Source organism: Manacus vitellinus, unplaced genomic scaffold (assembly GCF_001715985.3).
Source record: "Manacus vitellinus isolate BGI_N305 unplaced genomic scaffold, ASM171598v3 scaffold_69_pilon, whole genome shotgun sequence".
In the NCBI taxonomy this organism is placed as follows: Eukaryota; Metazoa; Chordata; class Aves; order Passeriformes; family Pipridae; genus Manacus; species Manacus vitellinus.
This window is the reverse complement of record NW_021940749.1, coordinates 1,585,730-1,609,010: the sequence shown is the minus strand read 5'-3', so window position 1 is coordinate 1,609,010 and position 23,281 is coordinate 1,585,730. Positions and strand designations below refer to the sequence as shown.

General features: G+C 40.6%; 1 protein-coding gene across 1 annotated transcript in view; it reads right to left on the bottom strand.

Annotated features, from left to right (window-relative positions):
- SEC24D (SEC24 homolog D, COPII coat complex component) overlaps positions 1-23,281 on the bottom strand; it is a 48,034-nt gene that overhangs the window by 4,978 nt on the left and 19,775 nt on the right. Inside the window, exons 9-20 of the mRNA XM_008928852.4 lie at positions 13,985-14,123; positions 12,310-12,425; positions 9,518-9,642; positions 6,350-6,541; positions 5,941-6,034; positions 4,414-4,530; positions 3,980-4,150; positions 3,432-3,528; positions 2,648-2,793; positions 1,942-2,080; positions 1,426-1,544; positions 604-783 (exon numbers count right to left, since the gene is read on the bottom strand). Of these exons, the coding sequence (XP_008927100.2) occupies positions 604-783; positions 1,426-1,544; positions 1,942-2,080; positions 2,648-2,793; positions 3,432-3,528; positions 3,980-4,150; positions 4,414-4,530; positions 5,941-6,034; positions 6,350-6,541; positions 9,518-9,642; positions 12,310-12,425; positions 13,985-14,123 (1,635 nt within the window). The remainder of the gene's footprint in view (positions 1-603; positions 784-1,425; positions 1,545-1,941; positions 2,081-2,647; positions 2,794-3,431; positions 3,529-3,979; positions 4,151-4,413; positions 4,531-5,940; positions 6,035-6,349; positions 6,542-9,517; positions 9,643-12,309; positions 12,426-13,984; positions 14,124-23,281) is intronic.

Here is a 23,281-nt window from a genome sequence, read left to right as displayed (position 1 = left end):
ATGGGTGGACAGACACACAGACAGACCGACAGATAGACGCACAGATGGGCACATGGACATGCAGACAGACAGAGAGAAGGATGGACAGACACACAGATGGACAGACAGACACATGGACTGATGAACAGACAGACAGAGATGAAAACAAGAAAGAAAGAAAAAGAAAAAGAAAATAGAAAAGAAAGAATAGAAAAAGAAAAAAACAAGAAAGGAAAGAGAAGAAAGAAAAAAGAAAGGATAGAAGTAAAGAAATAAAAGAAAAATAAAAGAAAAATGAAAGAAAAAGAAAAATTAAAAAAGAAAAAAATTAAAGAAAAAAGAAAGGAAAAAAGAAAAGGAGAAAGGGAGAAAATAGAAAAAGAAAGAAAAAAGATAAAAAATAAGGGAAAAAGAAAACTAGGAAAAAGGAAGGGAGAGAAAAAATGAAAGAAAAAGGAAGAAAAAAGAAAAGAAAAAGAACAAGAAAAAAGAAAAAGGAACGGAGAAAATGAAAGAAAAAACAAGAAAAAGATAAAAAAGAAGAAGGGAAGGGAAGGGAAGGCAAAAGGAAAGGAAAAAGGGAAGGGAAGCAGAAGCAAGCTATCTCTCTCGCTCCAGACTCACAATGGGCAGCAGGCGGGGGTAGAAGAAGAGCTGGGTGTCAGCCACCCCCATGGCCATGACCAGCTGGCGGTGGAAGGCTCTCTCATCCGTTGGGATTTCGGCCCTGCCCACCAGCACACAGCTCTTCAGCAGGCAGTTCATGTACACGGGCAGCACCTTCATCGTGTCCGGCAGGATCAGCTGAGAAAACAGACACCAAGTATTTGCCACATAAACCCTTGTCTTAGCTGCTCTCAGCTCCCTGTAACCCCTGCCTGTTTTTCGGCACTAAATTAAAGGGGAATTCTCTGAAAAATTAAGGAGAGAAATAAAGGTTCACAATAAGTGGTTCTGGTTTTGTTTCTGACAGATTCGGGCCTCACTAACAATGAACGATTCACTGCCCACACTTGTGATTACTGCTGGCACTGCATGGGATGTAAAAGCCTGAGTCTTTCGTGAAGTTAAATCACCAGGACATGAGTGCATAATTTAAAAGGAAACAAATCAGTCAGTCTTACTTGTCAAAAATTAGAATACTACAAACATCTTCAACAACAATTAAAAATGAAGGCTTTGTGAGTCAGTGTGTAATTCTACCCTGGCTGGCTGAGCCCCTTTGTGTGAACATGGGCATCAGTGTCCTCAGTGGCATTGCCTTTTGTTCCAGAACAACAGCTTCCAGGTGCTCTAAGTGCAAACATTAATCCCACCTGTCATTAATTATATTTGAAAGAAAAGCACAAATCTGCCCTGAGATGTTCCTTTCTGTCAGCCACTAATGGTGCAGGGATGGGGTTCACCTGAGGCAGAGCCTGGCTGGGGGGACAGTGTGGGTTTTACCTGGCTGACAGTGGCAGGGCTGGCACAGTTCTTCTTGTAGCAGGCCAGCATGTGAGCGGTTTGGTTCACAAGGATGTCCCGCACCGTCTTCAGGGGCTGGCTCAGAATGGCTTTAAAAGCTACAAACACAGAAGAGCTTGGTACATGGAGATGGACACAGCCTCTCAAAGTATCTATTATCTGCTATAGCTTCTGATTTTAATGACCTGAGGGTGGTGGTTTTTAGCCCCTCCTACAGACAACCAACCCCCCAACACTGCAGTAGGATGTCCATTGGCACTACTGTGCCTGCACAGTTCTGTGCATTACCTACACACCAGCATTGCTTCTATGGCAGTTTGTCTACAATAGGAAATTATTTCTCTTTGGAAAGTTTCAGACTTCAAGAGTTGCTCAGACTTGGAGCAGCAAGGTACAAAACATGGTTTCCCACTAGGTAATCACTTCAGCCCCTTTCCTTCCCCGTCCTCCACCCAAATTGAAAAAGGAAACCAAACTGGTCTGTTGTAACTTTACCTGACTTAGCAAAGAAGTTGATGAGTGCATCAGTCTCACAAGTCCTGTAGACATCAGCCAACTGGGCGCTGCAGTTCAAGCCTATGTTGTGGATGCGGATGCGCCGCTGCCCGCTCACCGTCGTGTAAAGGAGAGCACACTGCAACACACACACAAACCACCACCATTTGCTTCTTAGTGCAAAACAAAAGGCTGCTGTCAGGCAAGAACCACAAAGGCATCAAAGGCATAAAATGCCTTCTGGAGCCAGCACAGCCTGGCAGTATTGCTGGCAGCTACATACCTGTAGTTCTTATGGAAGTAGATTAAAAATTATAAAAGTTATTAAAGTTGTAAAATGTCCTACAGTAACACTGGAAGTGATGTTTAGCAATAGAGGACTGCTCTTGAACAGAAAGATCACAAGGAGTGCCACAGCAATAACAGCTGCCATATAAGTAGCAATGAATCTTGTACTCCAAATAAACTTACTTATAATAAAATGGAAAAAATAAACACCTCATGAGGTCTCAATGAGTGTTTAGAAAGCATAGTGGTGTCCTTGAATAGAACATGTAGCACAGAGGTAGGGGAACACACCTTTTATTAGTGGTGGTATGGCAAGTTGTACCTTGCTCCCATTAGTCCTACACCATCACTTCTTTTCTGCTATGACTGCAGAAGTTCTTGCTCACCATTACATGACATTATAATTAAACTTTTTTACCTGAATCAAGGCTCCAGTGTCTTCATTCAGTTTGTCATCATGTTTGAACTCCACTGTCACTGCCTTGTCACAATCAACCGCTGCCATCTCTACATCTGTAGTGTTGTTCATGTAAATGGCTCCCAAGAATTCCGTAGCCCTGAATCCTACAGCCAGATTAAAATGGGGCATTTTATTTAAAAAAAATGGTAAATAAAATTGACATTACTTGCTGAAGCAGGAACCATTTTCTCTCAAGGCTTTGCAGCCTCAGTGGGTGCCACCAACTGTTGTTGCTGATGGCATTAGTGACAGCTGGGTGAGAAGGACAAGCTGTGACAGACAGTGCAGACCTTCTGCACTGTTGGCTTGGCTTGTGTGTGTGTTTGCATTTGAGGTAAGCATGAATGAAAGGATGCTTGGAAAGTAGACACAGTAATGCCACTAGAGTGTGAAAATAAGGAACATGTAACTGTCCAGAAGCAACACCTTTTTATATAACTTACTTGCATTCCGTGATGTGTGCACAGTAATCAGAAGCCTTCCTCAGACTGGATAAGCAGTTGTTAAGGAGGAATATACAGGATGTGTGTGTGTATATATGTACATATATATATGTATACATACACAGACACATATATATATGAATATATATATATATATACACACACATCTCCATGCATTTTATCAGTCTATTCAATTGCTTTTGAAGCAGTACATAATGAAGTTAAAGCAGCCTTATCTTCCACATGATCTGCACAGCACTGTATTTAATATTCATGCTTATTCCCATGGGTCCCATTACCTGTACTTGTCCGAACCCTCATCGTGGCATCAAATCCCATCTTTTTTTCCATGTCCCTCCTGAGGTCACTTAGGAACTGGGGGCTGTCGCCATCGAGCTGTGAGTGCAGAGCAGGAGGAGAAGCTGCAGTTCAGCAGTGAGCCAGCACCCTCCCCGTGACCCCCCCCGGCAAGTCCTCTGAAAGATTTCAAGTGTTGCCTGTTGCTATCAGAATCATACATACACAGGTGTGCACCACTCACCACTAGGCCTGCACATCCAGAATTTCTGTTCAACCAAACGAGCTCCAGTAACATCCACTCTTGCACTTAATCCCACAGCCTAGGCAGGATTTTAAGATGCCAACCAGCTTATTACTGTTTTGAGATACAAACTTGAGCCTGATCTGTCATTTCTAAGTTTGAATTTTATCCCCTGGAGTTGATAACCAACTTTTCCAGACTCTGCTTTTATGTTAAATGTCCAAGCACACACTGAACTGAGATGGAAAGCAACAACTCCCCCCCAGGTGTTACTATCCGAAAGGCAGGAAAATGTGCACCACTTACCTGGAAATTGTTGTACTTGTACAGTGTTCCTCCAGTGTACATTGTGACAAGGCCCACAGAGGCTACGTCCACGTACTGATTTGGGAAGAGGAACAAATTCACACAGCAGCCATTGGCCACACAATCCCTGGCTAAGGCCTCATAACAATTCCCCTGGGGCTGGAAGAGCGTCTGCACAGGAATAAAAAATACAAGTGTCATCACATTAGGTACCGACCACAACCCAAACGGCCACGTGAAGACAAAAGGATGAAGTTTGAAGTGAGTCATGGCTGCAATCAACACATGTTGCCCTTGCCCACGTTTGCAGGGAACCATTTCAGTACATTCTTGGAGAACTAATCACTAAAGAGCCATCAATGAAAAAAGATCAATGCCCTATTAGAGAAAATCAGTGTAGCAGTAGTCCCCTGGTAGCTCAGAGTAGAAAATACCTTTTCCTTATCTGTATTGAGTAGTTTTTTGTCATCTCTGTTCTTCAGCTTCCCTGGTGCTTCTGCAGTTGGCAATGAAGAATGGAAGATAAACAATTTCCCAGCACGTTCTGCAGCCTGTTTCAAAGATACCATATTGGCATGTTTATTACTGCAATTTTAACAAGCCTAATATTCATACATTGGGGTCTCTCAGAGAACACTGTAAATTTTGTGAGTTCCTCAGAGATAGATAAATCACTTAGAATGAAATGATAAAAACTGGATGGAAGTAAGTTCCCAGACAAACTGGGGCTTTTCTGTCAGTAAATAACTTACTCCAGCACACAGGTATGTTGCCTGATATGTTCTTACAGTACTTTCTACAGAGGAATCTAAAATCTTGATGGGCAGAACTGGGAGTACCTCTCTCAGAGATTTTCCAGTTGGATACAAGCATTATGCAACGAGCGACAAGTATCAAAAAGTACAAATACTAAGATCAGATAACACTGAAAGAAAATGTAGTTTTAGAGGAAAATTGTTTCTTTCAGTTCAGACACACTAGTGTTCATTATGGTTTTATAGATGAGTGACAATTCCATTCCTGTACATAGGTATATGCAGATGCATCATTCCCAGTGAAAATCCTTACAAATTATAACTTAAAAATACTGAGCTGAATAAAAAGCTTAATTAAGAGCCCTTAAATTTGTTTTGTAGAAGTCAAGTATTAGGGGAAAGCATTCAGACACGTATCTGCTGGCAGTATGAATAAATAACAAGGAAATAGCTATTAAATTAGTATTTAAGAAACAGATTTGAGAATCTGCTCAAAGTTCATGTTTTACTCATACAAAGCTGACAGATAAATCAAGTACTTTAAACCAGCACTGTTCTGCCCCTACAAATCCTGTGGTGACCCAGGGTGGTGTGTGTTTATTGGCAGTGCTCCAGGGAAATGTCAGCACTTCAGGGGGTGTCCTGGACATACAGAAAGGGACTGGGCAGCATCCTGGAGTCACTGCCAGCTGTATCCAAGCTGTGAGAACTTGTCAAACAGAAACCCTCCAATCCCACCTAGTTCAGTCACAGTCATAAATATCCTGTTTTGCACAAGAAGTTTTGCAGAAGCAGGAGAAGGAGCAGAGCAAAATTGTATCTTACACTGACTTTCCTGCCCTTCACACATGCAGGGACTGGGTACCTGTGCAAACACCCAGAATATGGATTGGTTCTGCTGCAGTAACTAAACACTTCTTTATTTCTCCCAAAGACTGAACAACAAACTGACTCCTGCTCCTCATCTTCTCCTAAACATCCCTTCGGTGTAGAATAGATTCTAGGGACTGGTTTCCCTCAATAAGAAAATCTGGGAACAGATGTTATGCTTGCCAGTGTTTTCATTTTGAGTAAAGCTAGAATTGTTAGAATAACAGATTAGTGCTGGAAACAATGACTTTTTTCCCTAATTTCCCATTGCAATGGGACTGGCTTTTAGCAAACCCAATTTGGAGCTGGTTCTCTTCCCGAGAGGAGTGTTCTAACCTTTAGTGCCTCCATGCCAGCCTGGATAACAGGAGCAAAGATGGTCTCACTCTCATTGGTGTCTGCAAACAACTCTGGAATCTGGTCCAACAAGCTACAAAAGAGAAAGGATCAATGTCTTGACTTGGCAGTGTATTTGGGATCATCCCCAAACATACCTTGTAACATACCCAGTCTTCACAGAGGAAGACATTTTCCATGCAAATGTATATTATAAAAATAATACAAGTTTTGATGGCTATCACTATTTCTTTGCCTCAGAGGTGGAAATAAAGGCCTTGAAGCATCTGCTGGCTTCTGAAGTATTGCCACAGATACATGTATGCCCCTAACCCCAGCTGACTAAAAGGCATAATGCATATCATAAAGCATTCACATCTTAGTCTCAAAAGGAATGATTGTACTTTACTTGGTAATAACTGATCGCGATTCCTCAAAGTCAACGAGGAAACCATCCAGCAAAGGAACAAAAACTTCTGAAACATCTGTGACCACCATCATCTGAGGCTGAGCTAAGCTGCTTTTTACATTGAAGAAGTGGAGGACCTTGTTATAAGTCACAAAACCAACTCGAATTGCTGAGGATTCTTCTTGCTCTTCTCTGTAAGAAAAACAAAACCCAAGTGGTTACAATTCTGAAATTCTGACCTCGCAATAAAAGCATTCCTTCCACATGCAAGGCACTCTCTGATCATTATCTGTGCTGGGAGCAACAAAGCAAACAACAACCAAGCAGATGTAATGGCCTCAGTCTTTGCCTTGGGTCAAATTCAAACACCCTGATAAAATCAACTGCTCTATTGTTTATTTTTTAAAAAATATATATTTATATCAAGGGTGCATCCTGCTCAAACAGTTAAAAGTCCCTAAGATAAAGAATAAACCATGTTGTCATCAAAACATGGAAAAAAGAGGACAATTAGTTACAAGATATGATGAGAAAACAGTCTTTATTTAGGATACATTGTAGTTCAGTGCCACTAATGCTTGATGCCCAATCAGAGCAGAACCAGGCCTGAATAATATCTGGTGACTTTGGTGGGTGGTTTGGTGGAGATGACTCCTGAGAGCACCAGCCCGTTCTGCCATCAGTAGCAGCACCACCAGTAAGTCCCAGTTAGCCCTTAACCAGGTTTGCAGTCCTAACTTCAGTGAGCATTCATTAAAAGGCAATCCTTGTCAAAAACTGGTCTCAATTACTAATAAAACAGCACCTTTTTGTAGCAGGGTTCCTCTTGCAAAAACCAAACCCTTTACCACAAAAACCTCCACTGGCAGTTTCACAGCCTTATCTAAAACTTTGCCCTTGGCAGAGAAATAATTTTACTCTTCTACAAACCACCTCTGCCATCAGTCTAGAATGTTAATCTCCATTTGCATTTTATGGGAACACAGTTGGGTGAGAAAGGGGCTACTCTGACCCAAAATGAATCAATATTCTCTATTGAGCACACTGCATAAAGAAGCATTTTAAGTAATTCCTCCAAGATACAGTAACTCAAACAGATGCATCACTTCTGGATGTAAATTCTGAATCATTCTCAGCACTCAGGCACTGCCTTCTTAGTAACGTGATTGGTGGGGAGCATCCCAGAGCTTGAGGAGGACAAAGTACTATTACATTTCTATACATACAGCACTCTCCTTCTTCAAAGAGAAGCATCCACATCATCCTAGTCCCAAAGGTGTTACACAGCAGGTGTTTGGGACCTTTTTTCCAGATACTGCTCTTACCCATGTCTGCACTGCCGCGCTTCATCCAAGATCTATCACCATTTAAAGATCAGCAGACAACTGCCTGTGGAGCTCACACAGCATTTAGTTCTTTTTAAAGTCTGACAAGGAATCATATTACAGAAAAGCATTCAAATGTTGTTTTAGTCATGCACCTTAAAATCATAGTTGCACAACTCATTATGGTGATTTTCTGAGCTCATAAGCACAATTTCTATAAACACATTTCTCTCGATTTCTCTTGTGTTCTGGCTTGGAACACATTTTGAACACGTCTGCTCTAAAATTTGAGCAAGCAAGACCTTTTTGTGACACAGATCACTTCACTATCCCAAGTCCTTCCTCTTAAAGATACAAGCACAGGGTGAACTCCCTGCACAAGGCTTTTCCCTCATGTGGTAAGAGCAGAGTATTTTTGCAGGTGTATTTGTCCAGCAACAGAAAATGAACTTTGAATGAACACAGTGACCTTTGTGCCTCAGCACAAAGTCTTATCACAAATTTTGGTGGAATGCCTTATGTTGGTCTTTTTTAAATTAATATTGTTGGGGACAACAGACAAGTCTAGGGAAACTAAAGGGCCTGGCTTTCTTTTTTTTTTTAATTGCTTTTTTCAATGGGCATGAAAACTTTGGCAGCAGATCTCTGCAGTGACAGTGAAGAGAAGGGTAAATGTTTCTCTTTTGTGATGTAGATACACTTGCTTTCATTCTTCCTCAACTTTCCCTATTCAAGCCTAGGTGTTTGTAAACTGCCAGCTGCTTTTTGTTACTCCACTCAAGCCTCTTATTATCTTCAGTCATAACTGATCGTGATGGAAAGCTCTGAGATGTTCAGGATAATACCAAATACTTGTGTCTCCAGTGTAATCTTCAATGAAAAAGTACTTGAGGATGGCCTTATATGGGCATCTGACAAACAAACCCCCCTGCCCTGGACTGGAATTGCATATCCCAGATTATCCCAAGGATCTTATCTCACACCCTTCCTCACACTGCTCTCTCCATTTCTTAAGTGTGTTCTCCCTCTGCAAGTACTGGCACTTCGAATATATTTTCTTTATGGAAGTTCTTTTTTATATGCAGACAAGAAACACCTTGTCTACATCACTTTTGAGTCTTTCACTGCTCTCATTTCACTACGTGTGTCATCACTGTTTAATCTTTATTGAAAAGTATATCTGTATACTAAAATCCATACTACACTGCACTAAAATAATATCCTGTCAATAATACTGATCAGCAGCAAGACTGCTACATGTGTGTTTCATGCTCATAAAGCACATGTGCTGTATTTCATAAGATGTTTGCTGCCAAGAGTTGTTCTCCTCTCAGGTACAAACCAGGACAAGAAAGTCTCACAGTGCAGCAAGATGCTTTAAATGTTTTGCTTATTAACTGTAAGAGCTAAAGATACAAGGCACCAACACTATGGTTCTAAAAGAGTGGCCACTCTCGAGTACTCTGGTTTGGGTATTTCCCTGTTTAATTTAATGAGAAAAGCAGCATTGCAGTAAACACAACTACAGCAAGTAAAGTTGAAACTATGAGCTGTGACTGAGCTGAAAACACCACTAGAGTTCACTGCAAGAAAGGAAAAGAATGCAAGCTACACGTGCAGTTGGTATGGCAGAGTCTTCCTGTTCATACAGTAAACCCAGACATCCAGGTCTAAGAACTGCCAGCAGTGCTAAAAACTAACATTTTGTCACTATCACCCCAAAAATGCCTGTACTGTAAATTCTGACATTTTCTATAGCTTGGTTTTGCCTTTCAACATGCAGAGCTGCTTCATGAGAAGTGCAGTGTAGTGAGTTAAACAAAGCACACTTCTGTTTCTTTACCTTGGAAGTTTATCTAGCAGAGTCTTTAGTTCATCACATATGAGTTTAACTAGGCCACTCTTTATGTTTCTGTAGGATACATCAATCATGAAGATATAAGCTGGTGGATTTGGAGGCTTCTTGTCCTACACAAAAAAAAACATTCACAGGGAAAATTAGACAGTGTCTTGTTATGAGGAAAATTGTACAGGTGGTACCATAAAAAGCAATGTAAATAGAGTGTTGTTTGGAAAACGCTGTGAATCATAACTAGGGACTATTGCAGAAAGCTGACACGAATTGGGTAAAGTCCAGCCCTGGAATAAAACATTGTCATTGGAAAACAGCATCCTAATGGAACAAAATATCTAAAGGATAACAGCTTATTAGATAAGATGCGACACAAACATTTTCTGATGGAATTCAAGTGTTTAAACAAATCTGCCTTTTGGCAAACCCATCTGGTCTTGCATTCCCTATAGCAAGATGGAATATAATTTTGTTAATGCTGAAATTCAGCTTTTCTTAGCATTTTTCCTCTAACAGCTGTTTAAGGGATTTCTAACCAATCTGGAAACAGAAAGTACAACTTAGGTACTGAACCAGAATTAAAACATCTCAGTTCTCTGCAGCACTCAGTGGTGATTGTCTGCCTCCTGTCTCTGCCTTGCTGTCTCACACTCCAACTCACTCTGGACAGCAAAGTGTACCTTCAGGAATAAGCTGATTTCTGTAAGACAATCAAAGCATGGGAGTGGAACATTCCATGTATGTAACTGCTGCACACACAGCAGCATGGGGCTGGGGCTGGTATGGATTCCTTTGGGAGTTCCTCTTATCCACAGTGTAAGGGGCACACAAATCATGCACACAGTACTGACACAGGTTTCTGTAAGGAAGAAAGAGTAAGAGGAAGGGGTTTTTGTTTTAAAAGAAAAAAAGGAGTGCTTAGAGATGTACCTAGGAAGATCATATAAAGTGATCATCACAGTCCCTAAAATGAGTTTTCCTAATTCCCATTATGAGGGCAGTGCTCATTTCTTGGTGTCAAAGTCAGAACAGCTTTTTCATTATATGGTTTCATTGCCTTCATACAGAGTTCTGACTACTTAAGCAAATTATACTTGTTAAAGTAAACCTCAGAAAACTCCATCTAAGAAAAATTCATCTAACCCTTGAATTATGACTTATCCTTAGTCCCTGGCACACTTTAAACAAAACTAAACATTATACCCTTGATTGCACTCATTTGACTCGTGTAAATCAGGATTAATTCCTGTGAACTGAAACCAAGCAGTATTTTTCAAAGCTGTTCTGCTTACTTGAATCCTAAAGTTTCAGAAACTGCACCAAACATTGCTTGTAAACTCTTGTATCAGATCACCATTCATAAAGAATCTCTGCCTAATTTCTGACAAATATATGGTAGAAACAAGGGCTCGTGCTCTCGGCACATCCACTAAGCAGGAGTGCAATAATGCAAACCAGCTGGGATTTGTTAACATTTTTTGTGGCTGTTCATCCTTGTCATTTGATAAGCACAAAAGGAAATGACTTCTCAGTTCTGGTCTTGAACTGGATTTATAAAATATTTAAACCTCTACAACTCGGAGCCAAATGAAAAGTGAATTATAAAATAATGTTAACTTCTGTAACATTTAATGACTTGGCATTTCCAGTGTAACTGTTAATTCCATAGGAGATTTCATTTTTGTAACATTCCAGTAAGTCCATGGATGGGTCTTTGCAACAAGCTGGCAGAGAAAAAGAAGGGTGGAAATGGCACAGAGCCGTTCAGCACACAAGAGGTTTCAGAATTTGATGGAGCTACACTGGATGCACACTGAGCATCCCCCACTGTGTTTCTGTAATACCTCACCACCACAATTCTCTTCTGTTCTGTGGTTTAACCCAGGTTTCAATCAAATCTTTATAGGTTATCTCAGGGATTTCACTGGATTTGGAGCAGTGCCCTAGTCAAAAAGTAGAATTAAACCTGTCCATTTTCTTCATACCAGCAATAACCTGATGGTCTGAGGAAGTTACTGGTAGCTACTTCAAGACTTTGTAGGGCCCAGTTGCCTTTCCTAACCTTACCATGACCTCAACTCCACTCCCAGGGAGAAAATTCTGCCTGATTTCAGCAAGAACAGAAAAATATGTCCGTGCTGTGGTCAGATGAAATCACACTTGCAGTTTTGTAAACTGAGCTAAAGTTTGAAAAATTTAAGTAATTTATGATCCCAGAACTATCAAATTCAGTTCTCTAATAAAACCAACTACAAATATTTACAGAGACTTGAGTGGGCTTTGGATTGAGTCCTTCAGTGAATCAATATTAGGAGAGAGAACTCATTCCATTGTAACTTACTGGTAAGAACACCAAAACTACTCTTGCCGGGAAAAGATGACAAGGTCAAATTCCCTTACTAAGGTTTTCAATATTGGGAAGGCAATTTATGTGTGTGCCTGTCTTCAGAATCCATAGAAGACATACATCTAAAATGCAACAATTCATCAGAACCTCAAATATATCCCCTAAACAATGCAACACACCAGCTAGTACCAAATGAATGCCCCATTAAATACTGGTGGATCCATGGCTTTGCTGTGCTGTTTGTTGTTATTACTTGTTTGTCTCCCACTCTGCAGCACAAAAGAACAAAACATTACATTCTCCACGTGCATCTACATTTTCTAGAACGTTCCTGGACTCTGATGCTCACCTTACAAGTGCCTTTACTCAACTGTAAGTATTTAAAGGAGCTTGTTTGCCTTGACATAACATTGGTTTGCATTCTGGAAATACTCACTCTGCAATAGTCCAAAGTAGCAACATATTCATAAGATCCCAGGGACAGCTCAGGCCTTTCATAGTGGTCTATCCGTCGGCCCATGTGGTCCAGGTGTTGAAAGAAGAACGAAGGGACTACAAGCCAACAAAAGAACCAGGGAAAAAACATTTACAATTTGGAAAGGAGGGGGGAACAACACAACAAATTCTTTCAGCAGATGTGATGTACTAATGTAGGCTCCTCTTTTTCTGATCAAAGGAAGAGTTTAAACACTTCTTCAGTAAAACTGACCCAGGTCATTCCCACTGGCAGGAGCCTGTTTCCCACAGGATACAGACTTAACAGTGACTATTTTGTTAGCAGATACAGTCTAGCCTCAGATTAATTCAATTCACCACAGCCAGAGCTCTGCAGAGGGACAGCAATAAAATTTTTCCTAAAGCCTGTCCTGCTTTATCCAAAAATACCACTGCACTGGAAATAGCACTACAAGGTTCACAGCCCTGGCCTAGTGTACGAGAGCATCAGGTCCATTATATTGGGAACCTTCTGCAGGTACAGGTAAAAAGTAGGAAATCAAGTGGGTTTGCCATCAACAATTTAACAGAGCCAGTCTAAGGCTTAGAGTCACTTCGGGGAAGAGTCACCTCTGGGGTTTAGCTCCTTGTTCCTCAATGAATACATATTCAGAATGCTTATTTTTCACATTTTTGCCTGTAAAAGTGCAAGTGTGTGAGGAGAATATCAACCTTGTTTCTTGGCCATTTTTAGTCCTCGTCAAAGTTTTTTTTTTTTTTTAATAAGCGCTTTCTGACTTGGATAAAAGACACTGTAGTAATACAAAGCATGATTTAAAATGACACTGCAACATAAATGTCTTTCTTAAAGTGTTCCCAGTGCATTTATATTTCCCTTTATGAGAGTTAACAAACTATGAAATTTATTATCTGCTACGCTTGCACAAACATCAGAGCTCGAGGCAGAGAAGCGGTTGGAGCGAGTCTGTGGAGGTTCACGTTTCACAGTTGAAAAGATGACTGTATTAGGGAAAGCACTATCCCCCTGTGATCCAGCTGGGCAAATCCAACTTGATACTAATGTCTAGAAAGGCTAGTTCTGGCAAAGATTTGGGATTTAGCCAAGAGCACAAGAACAGTTATGAGTCACATGCAGCACACTTGAACAAATATGGCATGGTATCTTCTGTGAACACCAACACTTGTCACAGTAAGATTAATGGCTTAGTTAACCATTGCAACCACAGTCATGGACAGGACAAGGCTAACATGGTTCTACATATCTGCTTCTTGCTGGACATGTACATTTCCTAAAGAAATGAATTTTTTCCACACAGAAGTTGCTTTCAGTTAACACAAGCAGCTTTGTATCCCGGGCTGATGTAAAATTTTAAAATAAAGTTTTGATCATACCAGACTGAGTTTCATGAGTCAGCATTATTTTCCATACATTTTTTTTTTAAATCAGACTGAACAAATGTTTTATTCTTTATTCTGTATTATTCTTGGGAAGTAATTTTTTTTCATTTGTGAAATAAGCCCAGTTACTGCCTCTCCCTAAACTATTTTCTCAGCAAGTCAGCAAGTGAAGAAAATCATTGTAGCGATACAGTTTCTTTATAGTGTTATGGAATTCACATGAATCACGGGTCAGAGAAATACCACTTACCACTTACCATCATTTATACAGTTACAAAATCCACACTGGTATCTTCTCCCACCTTCAATGAACTGCATGAAGGGACACATGTAAGCTTTGCACCGGTTGCATCGGATCGGTCCAGTCTCCCCGTGGTTGACAAGATAAAGGGGTGTCTACATGAAGAGGTACAGAGAGAGCAATAGAAACTTGAAATCAAATTGAGCTAGAAAGGGTTAAGTCAGATTTAACTCTTGTTGGAGATCGTTGCTTAAGAGTTCATTCATCATTCAGCGTTCACCCAAAATCTGTGGTAGGGTTGGCTCAACCCCAGGGATCTCCCCAGGGGCTAAATTTACAAGTTCACAGGCCGTATTCTGATATTTATCAAAAAAAGAGAAGGATTCAGACCAAAAGCCTACAAAGTTTTGAAAGCATTGAAAGTTTAGGGCTCCAGGTTGATTTTTTTCCAGTAAAGGGTAATTTTTACAGCTCACTAAGAGAAATCTGTTGGAGTCAGGTCTTTTTGCCTTCTCTGTCAGAAGAGATCTACTGCAAATCTCTTGCAAATGGGTATTTGCTATGGAACCTGCTCATATTTTGTCCTAAATGCTGCCCCCCTGCTGTCATGTCACATGCTACACTCATGTTTAAATGATGTCAGGGGCACAGCTGGAGCAGGAGACTTAGGAGAAATACTAATATTTATTGAAGGCAAATACATACAGCAAACAAGTCCAGCACCTCAAGCACTTGGCAGTTTAATTACACTGACCACGCTTGCTTAGAGCCTCTGCCAAAACCCACAGCTAATGGAAGACATTTTCCAGATGCAGCAATTGAAAGATTCCTGTGATTATTCTTAATGTTAGAAAAGTCAGACTTGAAGCCACTACAAAAATGGAAGTTTGCTCCATTATTTGTGAAACTCTACGGTTTTTATTTTTCTTTCTTTTTCTTACTCCTTTCAATCCCAACTAAAAATCTCTGAACATAAGCATAAGAAATGTCCAGAGTATGGACACAGAACAGACCCCTAGAAGAAAAAAAAGTGCTGACAATGCCTTTTAATGCTAAAACATCACACTAGCACTTTTTAAATTATTCTGTCTCTTCTTGAGGAATGGATATATTTCATCTATCACACGCATTATCTTACACACATTATTACATTATTGGGGCAAAAGAGTCTTTGGACACCTAGAAAATCACTCCTGTCTTCTAGCATTAACTACTTACATAGATTCTATAGTTTGTTTATACTTTACAGGGACTATTTTACTCATTTATTTCTCCAAAGGGTTTAATGGATTTTGCCAAGGATTTTCTACATACGAGTGCATTTTTACTACATGGGTTCTAAGTGCTCCCTCCTGCTCCACTGAGATATTATTTTACTGTGTTCTTTCCTCTATGAAAATTGAGTTTGCCCCAAATTAACCCATAATGCCAGCTGGCAAACTCTCAGGGTCGTTTTTCAGACATGAAAGCCTTGGCTACAAACCCTGCTCATCAGCTACAATCGCTTAATAAGGTTTAAAAGTTCTGGGGTTTGTTCATTACTTGGCAATTTTCTGATTAGCATTCTGCTGTATTAGTTTAATGAGACCTGGATCTGGTTTGCAGTTAATATTATTAGTGTATATGACCTGGTAGGGGAAAAAACCAAGACAAAACCAACTTCTGATATATTTATATACGTTGATTCAGTAATTTTAAACCTTAGTTTGATACATTTAACGTTATCCAAGAGCTAAGAAAAATTACCCCCAAATGTTTATATTTTGAAATACCACAATTAAGACCTTTACAGAAAAAGCATGAACAAAAACAATAAAAAAATAAGTGCCATGAAGTTCAGAGTCCAGGTGTCTATATTCTTACACATACCTAATAAATTACCTCTTAAAGACAAAAAAAATAAGGGGAAAAAAATAAACTCACAAAGTAAACCAAGCAAAAATGTATGAGACAGAATTAAGGATTCTGTCTAACAAAGAAAAAGTCTGCAAAAAAGCTCTATGTGTACCCTTATTGATTTATTAATTAATTAAATGGAATTTACATCTTAGTATTTTCTTCAAATCATGTAAGTCATTACCTCAGTAATGAACACATCTAATGATAAAGCTATCTGTGATAATTTCAGAATAAGCACTGACCAAAAGCACCAAAAACCCACTTCTTGATGAAAACAACACAGTTGTGAAAGAAAACTTATTTCAAAAAAGGTGAAATCTTTCAGTGCATTTCACTGTAGAACCAGACAGTTTGCCCATCAAGAGAAAGGAATTTGTGCTTGGGTGTGTAAGCTGCATTTCCAAACGTCAAAGTCATTTCTGTCAGGGTAAAAGAAAAAAAAGGGTAGGTTTCTGTGGGAATGTACAAAGACAAGTAATAGTGTACATGCATTAAAATGCAAAAAATCATGAGTTTAAAGTAATGATACATAAAAGCAAAACAGTCAAAAAAGAGACGTGGCACTAAATGGGAAAGTGTTGTTTGCTGTGTTCCACTCTGTAGATGTCACTGTACACCAGAAGAAAAAGCAGAGGGATCTCTTTATGGTGCCATGGAAGTCAGCAGCAAAATCACGGGAGCAGGGGAATGAGAGAAAATTAAAAAATACTTTTTTTCATTTTGTTTTCGGTTGGTTTTGTTTTTTTAAGCAAATGCAATAGTCCTGGGGGTTTTCCCTTTCTACCTGTAAAGTATCAGCATTTTCTTTCCTCTCTTACATCTCTACCACTGATAAGTGAATCAAGTGAGATCTCTACCACAACTATTCGGACATTTGCCGGACATGTGGACTTCTCTTCCCTCTCATCTCTTCACAAACCTTTGACCACCAAAGAGAGAGCAGACATGGACCTCACAAAAAGGAACACTTGGGTATTGATTGTTGGCATTCCAGCACTGTTAAATGTAAGTATTTCTCAAAACCAGTGACTAAACAAATAGTTGCTAGGCTAAATCTGAACAGGACACACAAAAGGGATTCCTGGTTTGTAAACTGGGAGAGTAGAGAGGCACAACGAGTCAGCTGTGCTGGGAGGCAGAACACTGTCATTTTAGGTTAGCAAAGGAGGATTGGGCAGCAGAGATGGAAAATGCTGTAAGAGACCTGCACAAACTTTTTCTTCCATGGAACCTTGAGGCCCCCCTGAAGCACAACCCCTGAAAGTTGATCTGATAAACCATAACTTAACCCCAAATAGAGCTGCGATAGCAGGAGTTTTATTTTGGAAATATTTCAGCAAGAACTTTCAGAAGTCAGAACAGTATCACAAAGCAATAGATAGACTTTGATGGCACAGCTCCAAGATGAAACACATCCATAAAAACTTCCAAAGGGACTGTAACCTGCACTTCCAAGTCTGAGAAAGCTGAATTACTATTGCTTGCTATAAAAATGAAGTCCTGACACACTCCTGAGGGTTTCCTGTGATGCCTGCAAAGTATCACCGGGGCCACAGCTGGAAATTTTAAGTGTAGGAGTAAAGGACTGTGATGAAGCTCAAGATCATCATGGCACATCTCTGGAAAGGCATTCTAAAGAGAAAAATCCTAAGACAGAGATCCTGTGGAGAACAAGAAAGGCACATGCAAATACTGAAGAAAATGAGCCATTTATCAGAGAACAAAACAGTTAGATCGGTGTCCCTACAACACCTTTACTCATGCCCAGAAGAGGAACTTGCCAACAGCTCCATAAGCTTTGAAGAGTATTACCACTGGAAAACATGGAGCATCACTCTATGCTATGTAACATTGCATGTTACATGAGACAAGTTGTCTTTTCAAATGCAAATTATCTCAGAGGGAAACAACTCTGTTGTGTTTAATTAGTACAGTAAAAAGCTGAGGAAAAACTCATCTGAATAATCAAAGAGAATTTTGAAATGTAACACTGATGTTTTTGGAAAGAAACTAGGTCATGAACCAAAGTGTCTCTGTTTCCTAGCACTGTTGAAGGGGTTTGTTTTCTTTTATTCTATCATCATAGATTGCTTTCGAGAAAGATTAACCAGTCTACAAATAATCCCTTGGTTTTGACTTGTTTTACTGATTCGCATTAAAATGTCAAGAAAGCATTTCCTTTTGTGATATTCCCACTGTCTTTTATCAGAAGCCATTCCCTCCAAAGGCAGAAATTGTTTGCCTATTCCTGTTTTTCAGATGTTGAACACGATCAGCCTCCTCAGCTGATGACTCGAGCCAATTTGGACTATCTCCTCTGGAAGGTTCACAGCAGGTTCAAGTACTTTCCATAACACAGTCCTCTTCCATCTATATTTCCCTGTTTGCTTGCAAGACTGCAGCATGGCTAAAGCATCAGCCACATGATGCAGGATCTCTTGGCTCTATCCTGGTTTTTACAGATCACATAAAAATGCACAAAGCGTGTTCAAATCTGCTTGCTCAAAACCTCTCCAGATCCAGGCTGAACACTGACCTGCACACACAGCATTGCAAAACAAACCATGGCAGGACAGGGGAATTGCAAGTGGACACTGCACATGGGATATGATCCAGGGTGTAGTAAAATAAACAGAAAACTAGTTACTGATTTCAGTGGATCATACCTCAGAGTATCCTTGAAATCCTTACTCAGCATTCCCTTTTTAAGAGGAATATTGCAATTAATTGAATAGAGTTGGCAGTGCGAAGAGTGCAAATCCAAGCTACTCTATTCAACATAAGAAGGAGGATTTTTAAAAGTTTGAGGATGGGGGAAAATGCATGTAATAATGATAAAAATTTGATATAAAGAAATACTAAAATTAGCTAGTTCCCCAGAATTTCCATATCATATGGGTGACAGAAGGGGGGGGTGGAAAAATGAAAAAGTTCACTCAATGCTTGAGAGAGGCACCACAAGTTCTGCTGGTCATGATCCCAGAGCAGGAATACCAAGTGTTAACAAGTCAGAGCTCTCCAGCACCTCTCAGCTCTGTAGTGCTGACTGTTACTTGGATGTAGGACATGCTGTATCTCAAGTGAAGGCCAGCAGCCAGGATTAACTGGTGATACAAGCAGGAGCGTGAAATTGGATAATCAAGAAATGGTGCTGAACAACAGACTTCCAAACTGTTAGCACTTAAACAATCAGATCTCAGGCAAGACCTGCCTCAGCCAGGGTACGTTCACCCCAGCAAGAGAGGAGCTGGTGCAGAGGCAGAGACACAGGAGGAGAACAAGGGAAGGTCTCAGAGGCAGACCAAACTCCCCCAGGACAGCGCTGTCACTCCCATGTTGTCTCCCTCCAGCCCTGAGGGTGATAAGCACATGTTAAATCACAGGGGAGGACTGAGGTTCACGCCTGAGCCGATCCACAGCTCCACTTCCCACGTATCAGTGTCACAGATGTTCCAGCACCGCAGCCCTTGTTTGAGATTTTCAGGCAAGATTCTCACACTGGTTGTAAAACCATTGCAAAATAAGGCAGGCAAGTTTTAGAAAGCTTCCCTACAGAAATGGTAAGGAATAATTAGCAGGGAGGCAGTCCAGGCTCCCCTGATCACAGGACTTTCACATTAAAATCAGAAGTTTCTTCTTCAGTGGTTTGTTCTCCGTCTGGCTCGTTTTACAGAAGCAAACAGAACTCTAAAAGACACCTCATGCTGGCATCATTTATATTTTTTGCAAATCACTGGAGGACAACTCCAGAGGATCTTCAAAATAGCAGACTGAATTTGGGCACAAAATACTATTACTACTGACTTCATGACAGGCCCAGTCCCTTACTGTATTGTCATATCAAGGTAAGTTTATCCTCTCATGAATTTTTTAAGAATGCTAAGAAAATTATAAACCTGACAGCACAGTTTATAAGACAGGCACAGCCTGTACCATACAAAGATAATGGGCACATTGGGATATCCATTCTGTTTTAGAAGGCCAAGCAGCACCTAATGCAAACAAAGCTGTGACCATTTCTAACATGCTCTAGAACATCCTTAGGACAGGCAATAAAGTAACACTCCAAAGAGCACTCATGGAATATGCAGTGTGGGGCTTAGAGAACAAATATTTATGTATAAATTCAAATGTAGTGTAGTGACCTCAGAAGCAACACTTCTCAGAGAAGAAGTTCTAAATCAGAAGAACATTATCAATGTTATTCACAGCTTTCTAGCAAGAACAAAAACAAAATCCCACTTTGGATTGCAGGTCCATTCTCATCTGCTGGGGCTTTATCAACTTTAGAGATCAAATATTTGGGTTTTTTCCTTTTTATGCATACACATATATAGGTGGCTAGACAGATGTGTGCACAAATACATAATATATAATATTTTTCATAGGAGAGAAAAGCAATTGCTGACTTAGGGATCATGTATGAAAGTCTAATGAGTGCAGGGTCTCCCTCCTTCTCGAAAACCTAGAGCTGTTTCTCTTTTGAGGCATTACTCTGACTTTTTAAACTGTCTACTCATGTTTGCATCCCTCAGAATTTTCACAACAGCAACTGTCTTGCTCCTATTTTTGCACAGCTAAATATACTAAAGAAAGAAACTTGAATTAGAAAAAAAAGCACAGAAACATTTAGGAGTGTTTTAATTGGAGATGGATAAAATAGTTCTGTTTATCTGCAGGCTTTCTTGGACACTGTTTATTAGTAAACATGCCTCTAAGGCTAATTAATTTATTTTCACTGAAATCAGAAAGAACTGGGCATAGTTAAAGTGCCCTGCTGCATTCCCAAGCCAACTAGAGCCAATTGCCACAGGAGTACTTGGAAAGCACAAGGAGACCTTTTGTGATGTGAACAAAAAGCAGCACTGAATAACTTCACCTCTGTAGCACGGAGACCTGGGATGGGTTTAATGCCCTTTATAAAAGTCAAGTCCTTTTTACAATGACAGTTTTGAAGGTCAACAGAAAATTATTACTTCACAAATACCACATCAGATAGGGATGTTCCCGCTCTGAGTCTCTCTTCCCTGAATACTTTTGCTACTAGGGTAGCTGGCATGCTTCAAGTAGACTCCAGAACCATCAACCATCCAGAATATTTGTATGCAACTACCCTCCCCTCTTTTGTTCACAGTGAGCTACAGCTGAATGTCCCAAGTAAGGGGCAGTGTGGAACTGAGTTATGAGGTGTGCTGCTTTGGCTGGGGCACAGTTAACTTTCTCATTGGGGCTGGTGTGGGGCTGTGTTTTAGATTTGTACTGAATACAGGGGTGATGACAAAGAGATGCTTTTGTTATTGCTGGGCAGGGCTCACACAGAGCCAAGGCCTTTTCTGCTTTCCATAGTGCCACACTGGGGAGGAGACTGGGGTTGCCTGGGAGGTTGAGAGGAGACACAGCTGGGACAGGTGACCCCAACTGACCAAAGGGACATTCCAGACCATGTGACATCATGCTCAGGATATAAAGTAGGGGGCATTTGGAATGATGGCATTTGTCTTCCCCAGTCACACATGATGGGGCCCTGCACTCCTGGAGACAGCTGAACAGCTGCCAGCAGCGGGTACAGTGGGTGCAACCTGAACACCGCGGCAAGCAGCGAATTCGTTCCTTGTTTCGCTTTGATGACATGCACGGGTTTTGCTTTCCCTGTTGAACTTTATCTCAACCCACAGGTTTTCCAGCTGTCAGCCTTCGGATTCTCTCCCTGACCCCACTGGTGGGGGAGTGAGGGAGTGGCTGTGTGGAGCTTGGCTGCTGCTGGGGTTACACCATGACCTGAGCTAAGGACATGCAGATCCTCACTGCTCTGATCCTCACTCTAGGGCTGAGGTCATCTATGCCTCTACCTAGCAAGCATGGGCTGGTAACTGTAATGTAATAACACACTTTACATGGTGGCATCCAAATACAACCTTGCAGTAACATGCATGGATAAGTAAAATATGTGTAAACTGAAAACACAGTAACAACTCCAGTTTAAAGAGCAAAATATAAACCTTTCCTCCTGAAGCCCTAAAGTCGCTCCTAAATAGGAGGGTGTTCTGACTGTGAAGTTTCCAAGGTAACTGAGTAACATCTCTGACAGCTTAAGGTTAGAGCTTGCACAGTCTTACAATATTTAATTTGCTGCTGTTGCTACAATCAGCTTTGGCCAGTGCCTAAGATGAGACAAACTCCACCTCAGGAGTGCAGTCTGGAGAGGACAATGCACATACAGAATGGGGAATGCCATTCAAGCAGCCATTTGCAGTTAGAGAGCAATAGGCAAAGTAATTTTGTGCTTGAGTGTCATCTTTGTTGGCAAAATAAATTATCAGCATTGTTGGCCAGCTAAGTGTATATAACTGTTACTTTTTATTTTTTACTTCTATATGTACTGTTGCTTAGTCAGTTTTTATTTCCGCCACAATTGCACAGGACAGTCACAGCATCCAACTTAGCACAAACCATACAACATCCTTATAAAGGCATTTCCCAGTCTCAATTTCAAATTTGTATAAAATTAGTCAGGAACTTTGATTACAATATGAATAAGGTTTATATAAATGTCTGATTTTCAAGTCACTGTCCTCATCTCTTTCAGAATTACATCCTTACTATACCAACAGTGGTGCATGGACCAACATCCTGCACAAGTATTTTAGAGAGTACATTTTAAGACTATTTTTCAATGTACACTAAAACCAAAAAGGTAGAAAAAAGTAAATCATAAAATTTACTTCAATTAGGAAGAGCTCCACTGCAAAAGGCATTTCTAAACCTGGCTCTGAATGTTCATTCTAGTTACAGAGAGTAGTTACAGCCCAACAGGGCAACAAAAATCTTTCTGCTCCATGATGAAGTCTGGGGAAGCAATCCAATTCCAAATTATTTACTACCAAATGCAGACTAGTGCAGGTATACTCCATAAAAAAAGCCTCATCTAATGCAGGATTTGTGCACCTCTAAATTAGGCATTGTGAAATCAAGCTTACAGGCACCAGCCTTCAGGGTGGTATAAGACTTTCTGGGTGAGCACCTGGAGATGCTTGAGAGTTCTGGGCTCTCCATCCCATGGATGACAGTCTGGCACCCCAGGGGAGCTAAACAAAACCCCCAAACATGAACCTGGCACCAGCTAGTGGAGAAATTAAATAGCATCAACAGAGCAACAGAGATTGTCAAATACCTGTCCTGCTCCATACTCCAGGTTGACTCAGAGCTATGAGCCCAAAGCCTTACAGCTCTCTCCCAAATGAGGACACCAACAAGGATGCTTTGGAAGTTGTTTTATTTTAGTAACTGGAAGATGTGTGCTTAGGCTCACACCTACCACCACGACATACAGCAACACGTATGAAGGTGTGTCACGTGTGCAGGACTTCTACTCTCACCGTGGAGCAGCACAGAGGACCTTGACCATGTGCCCCAA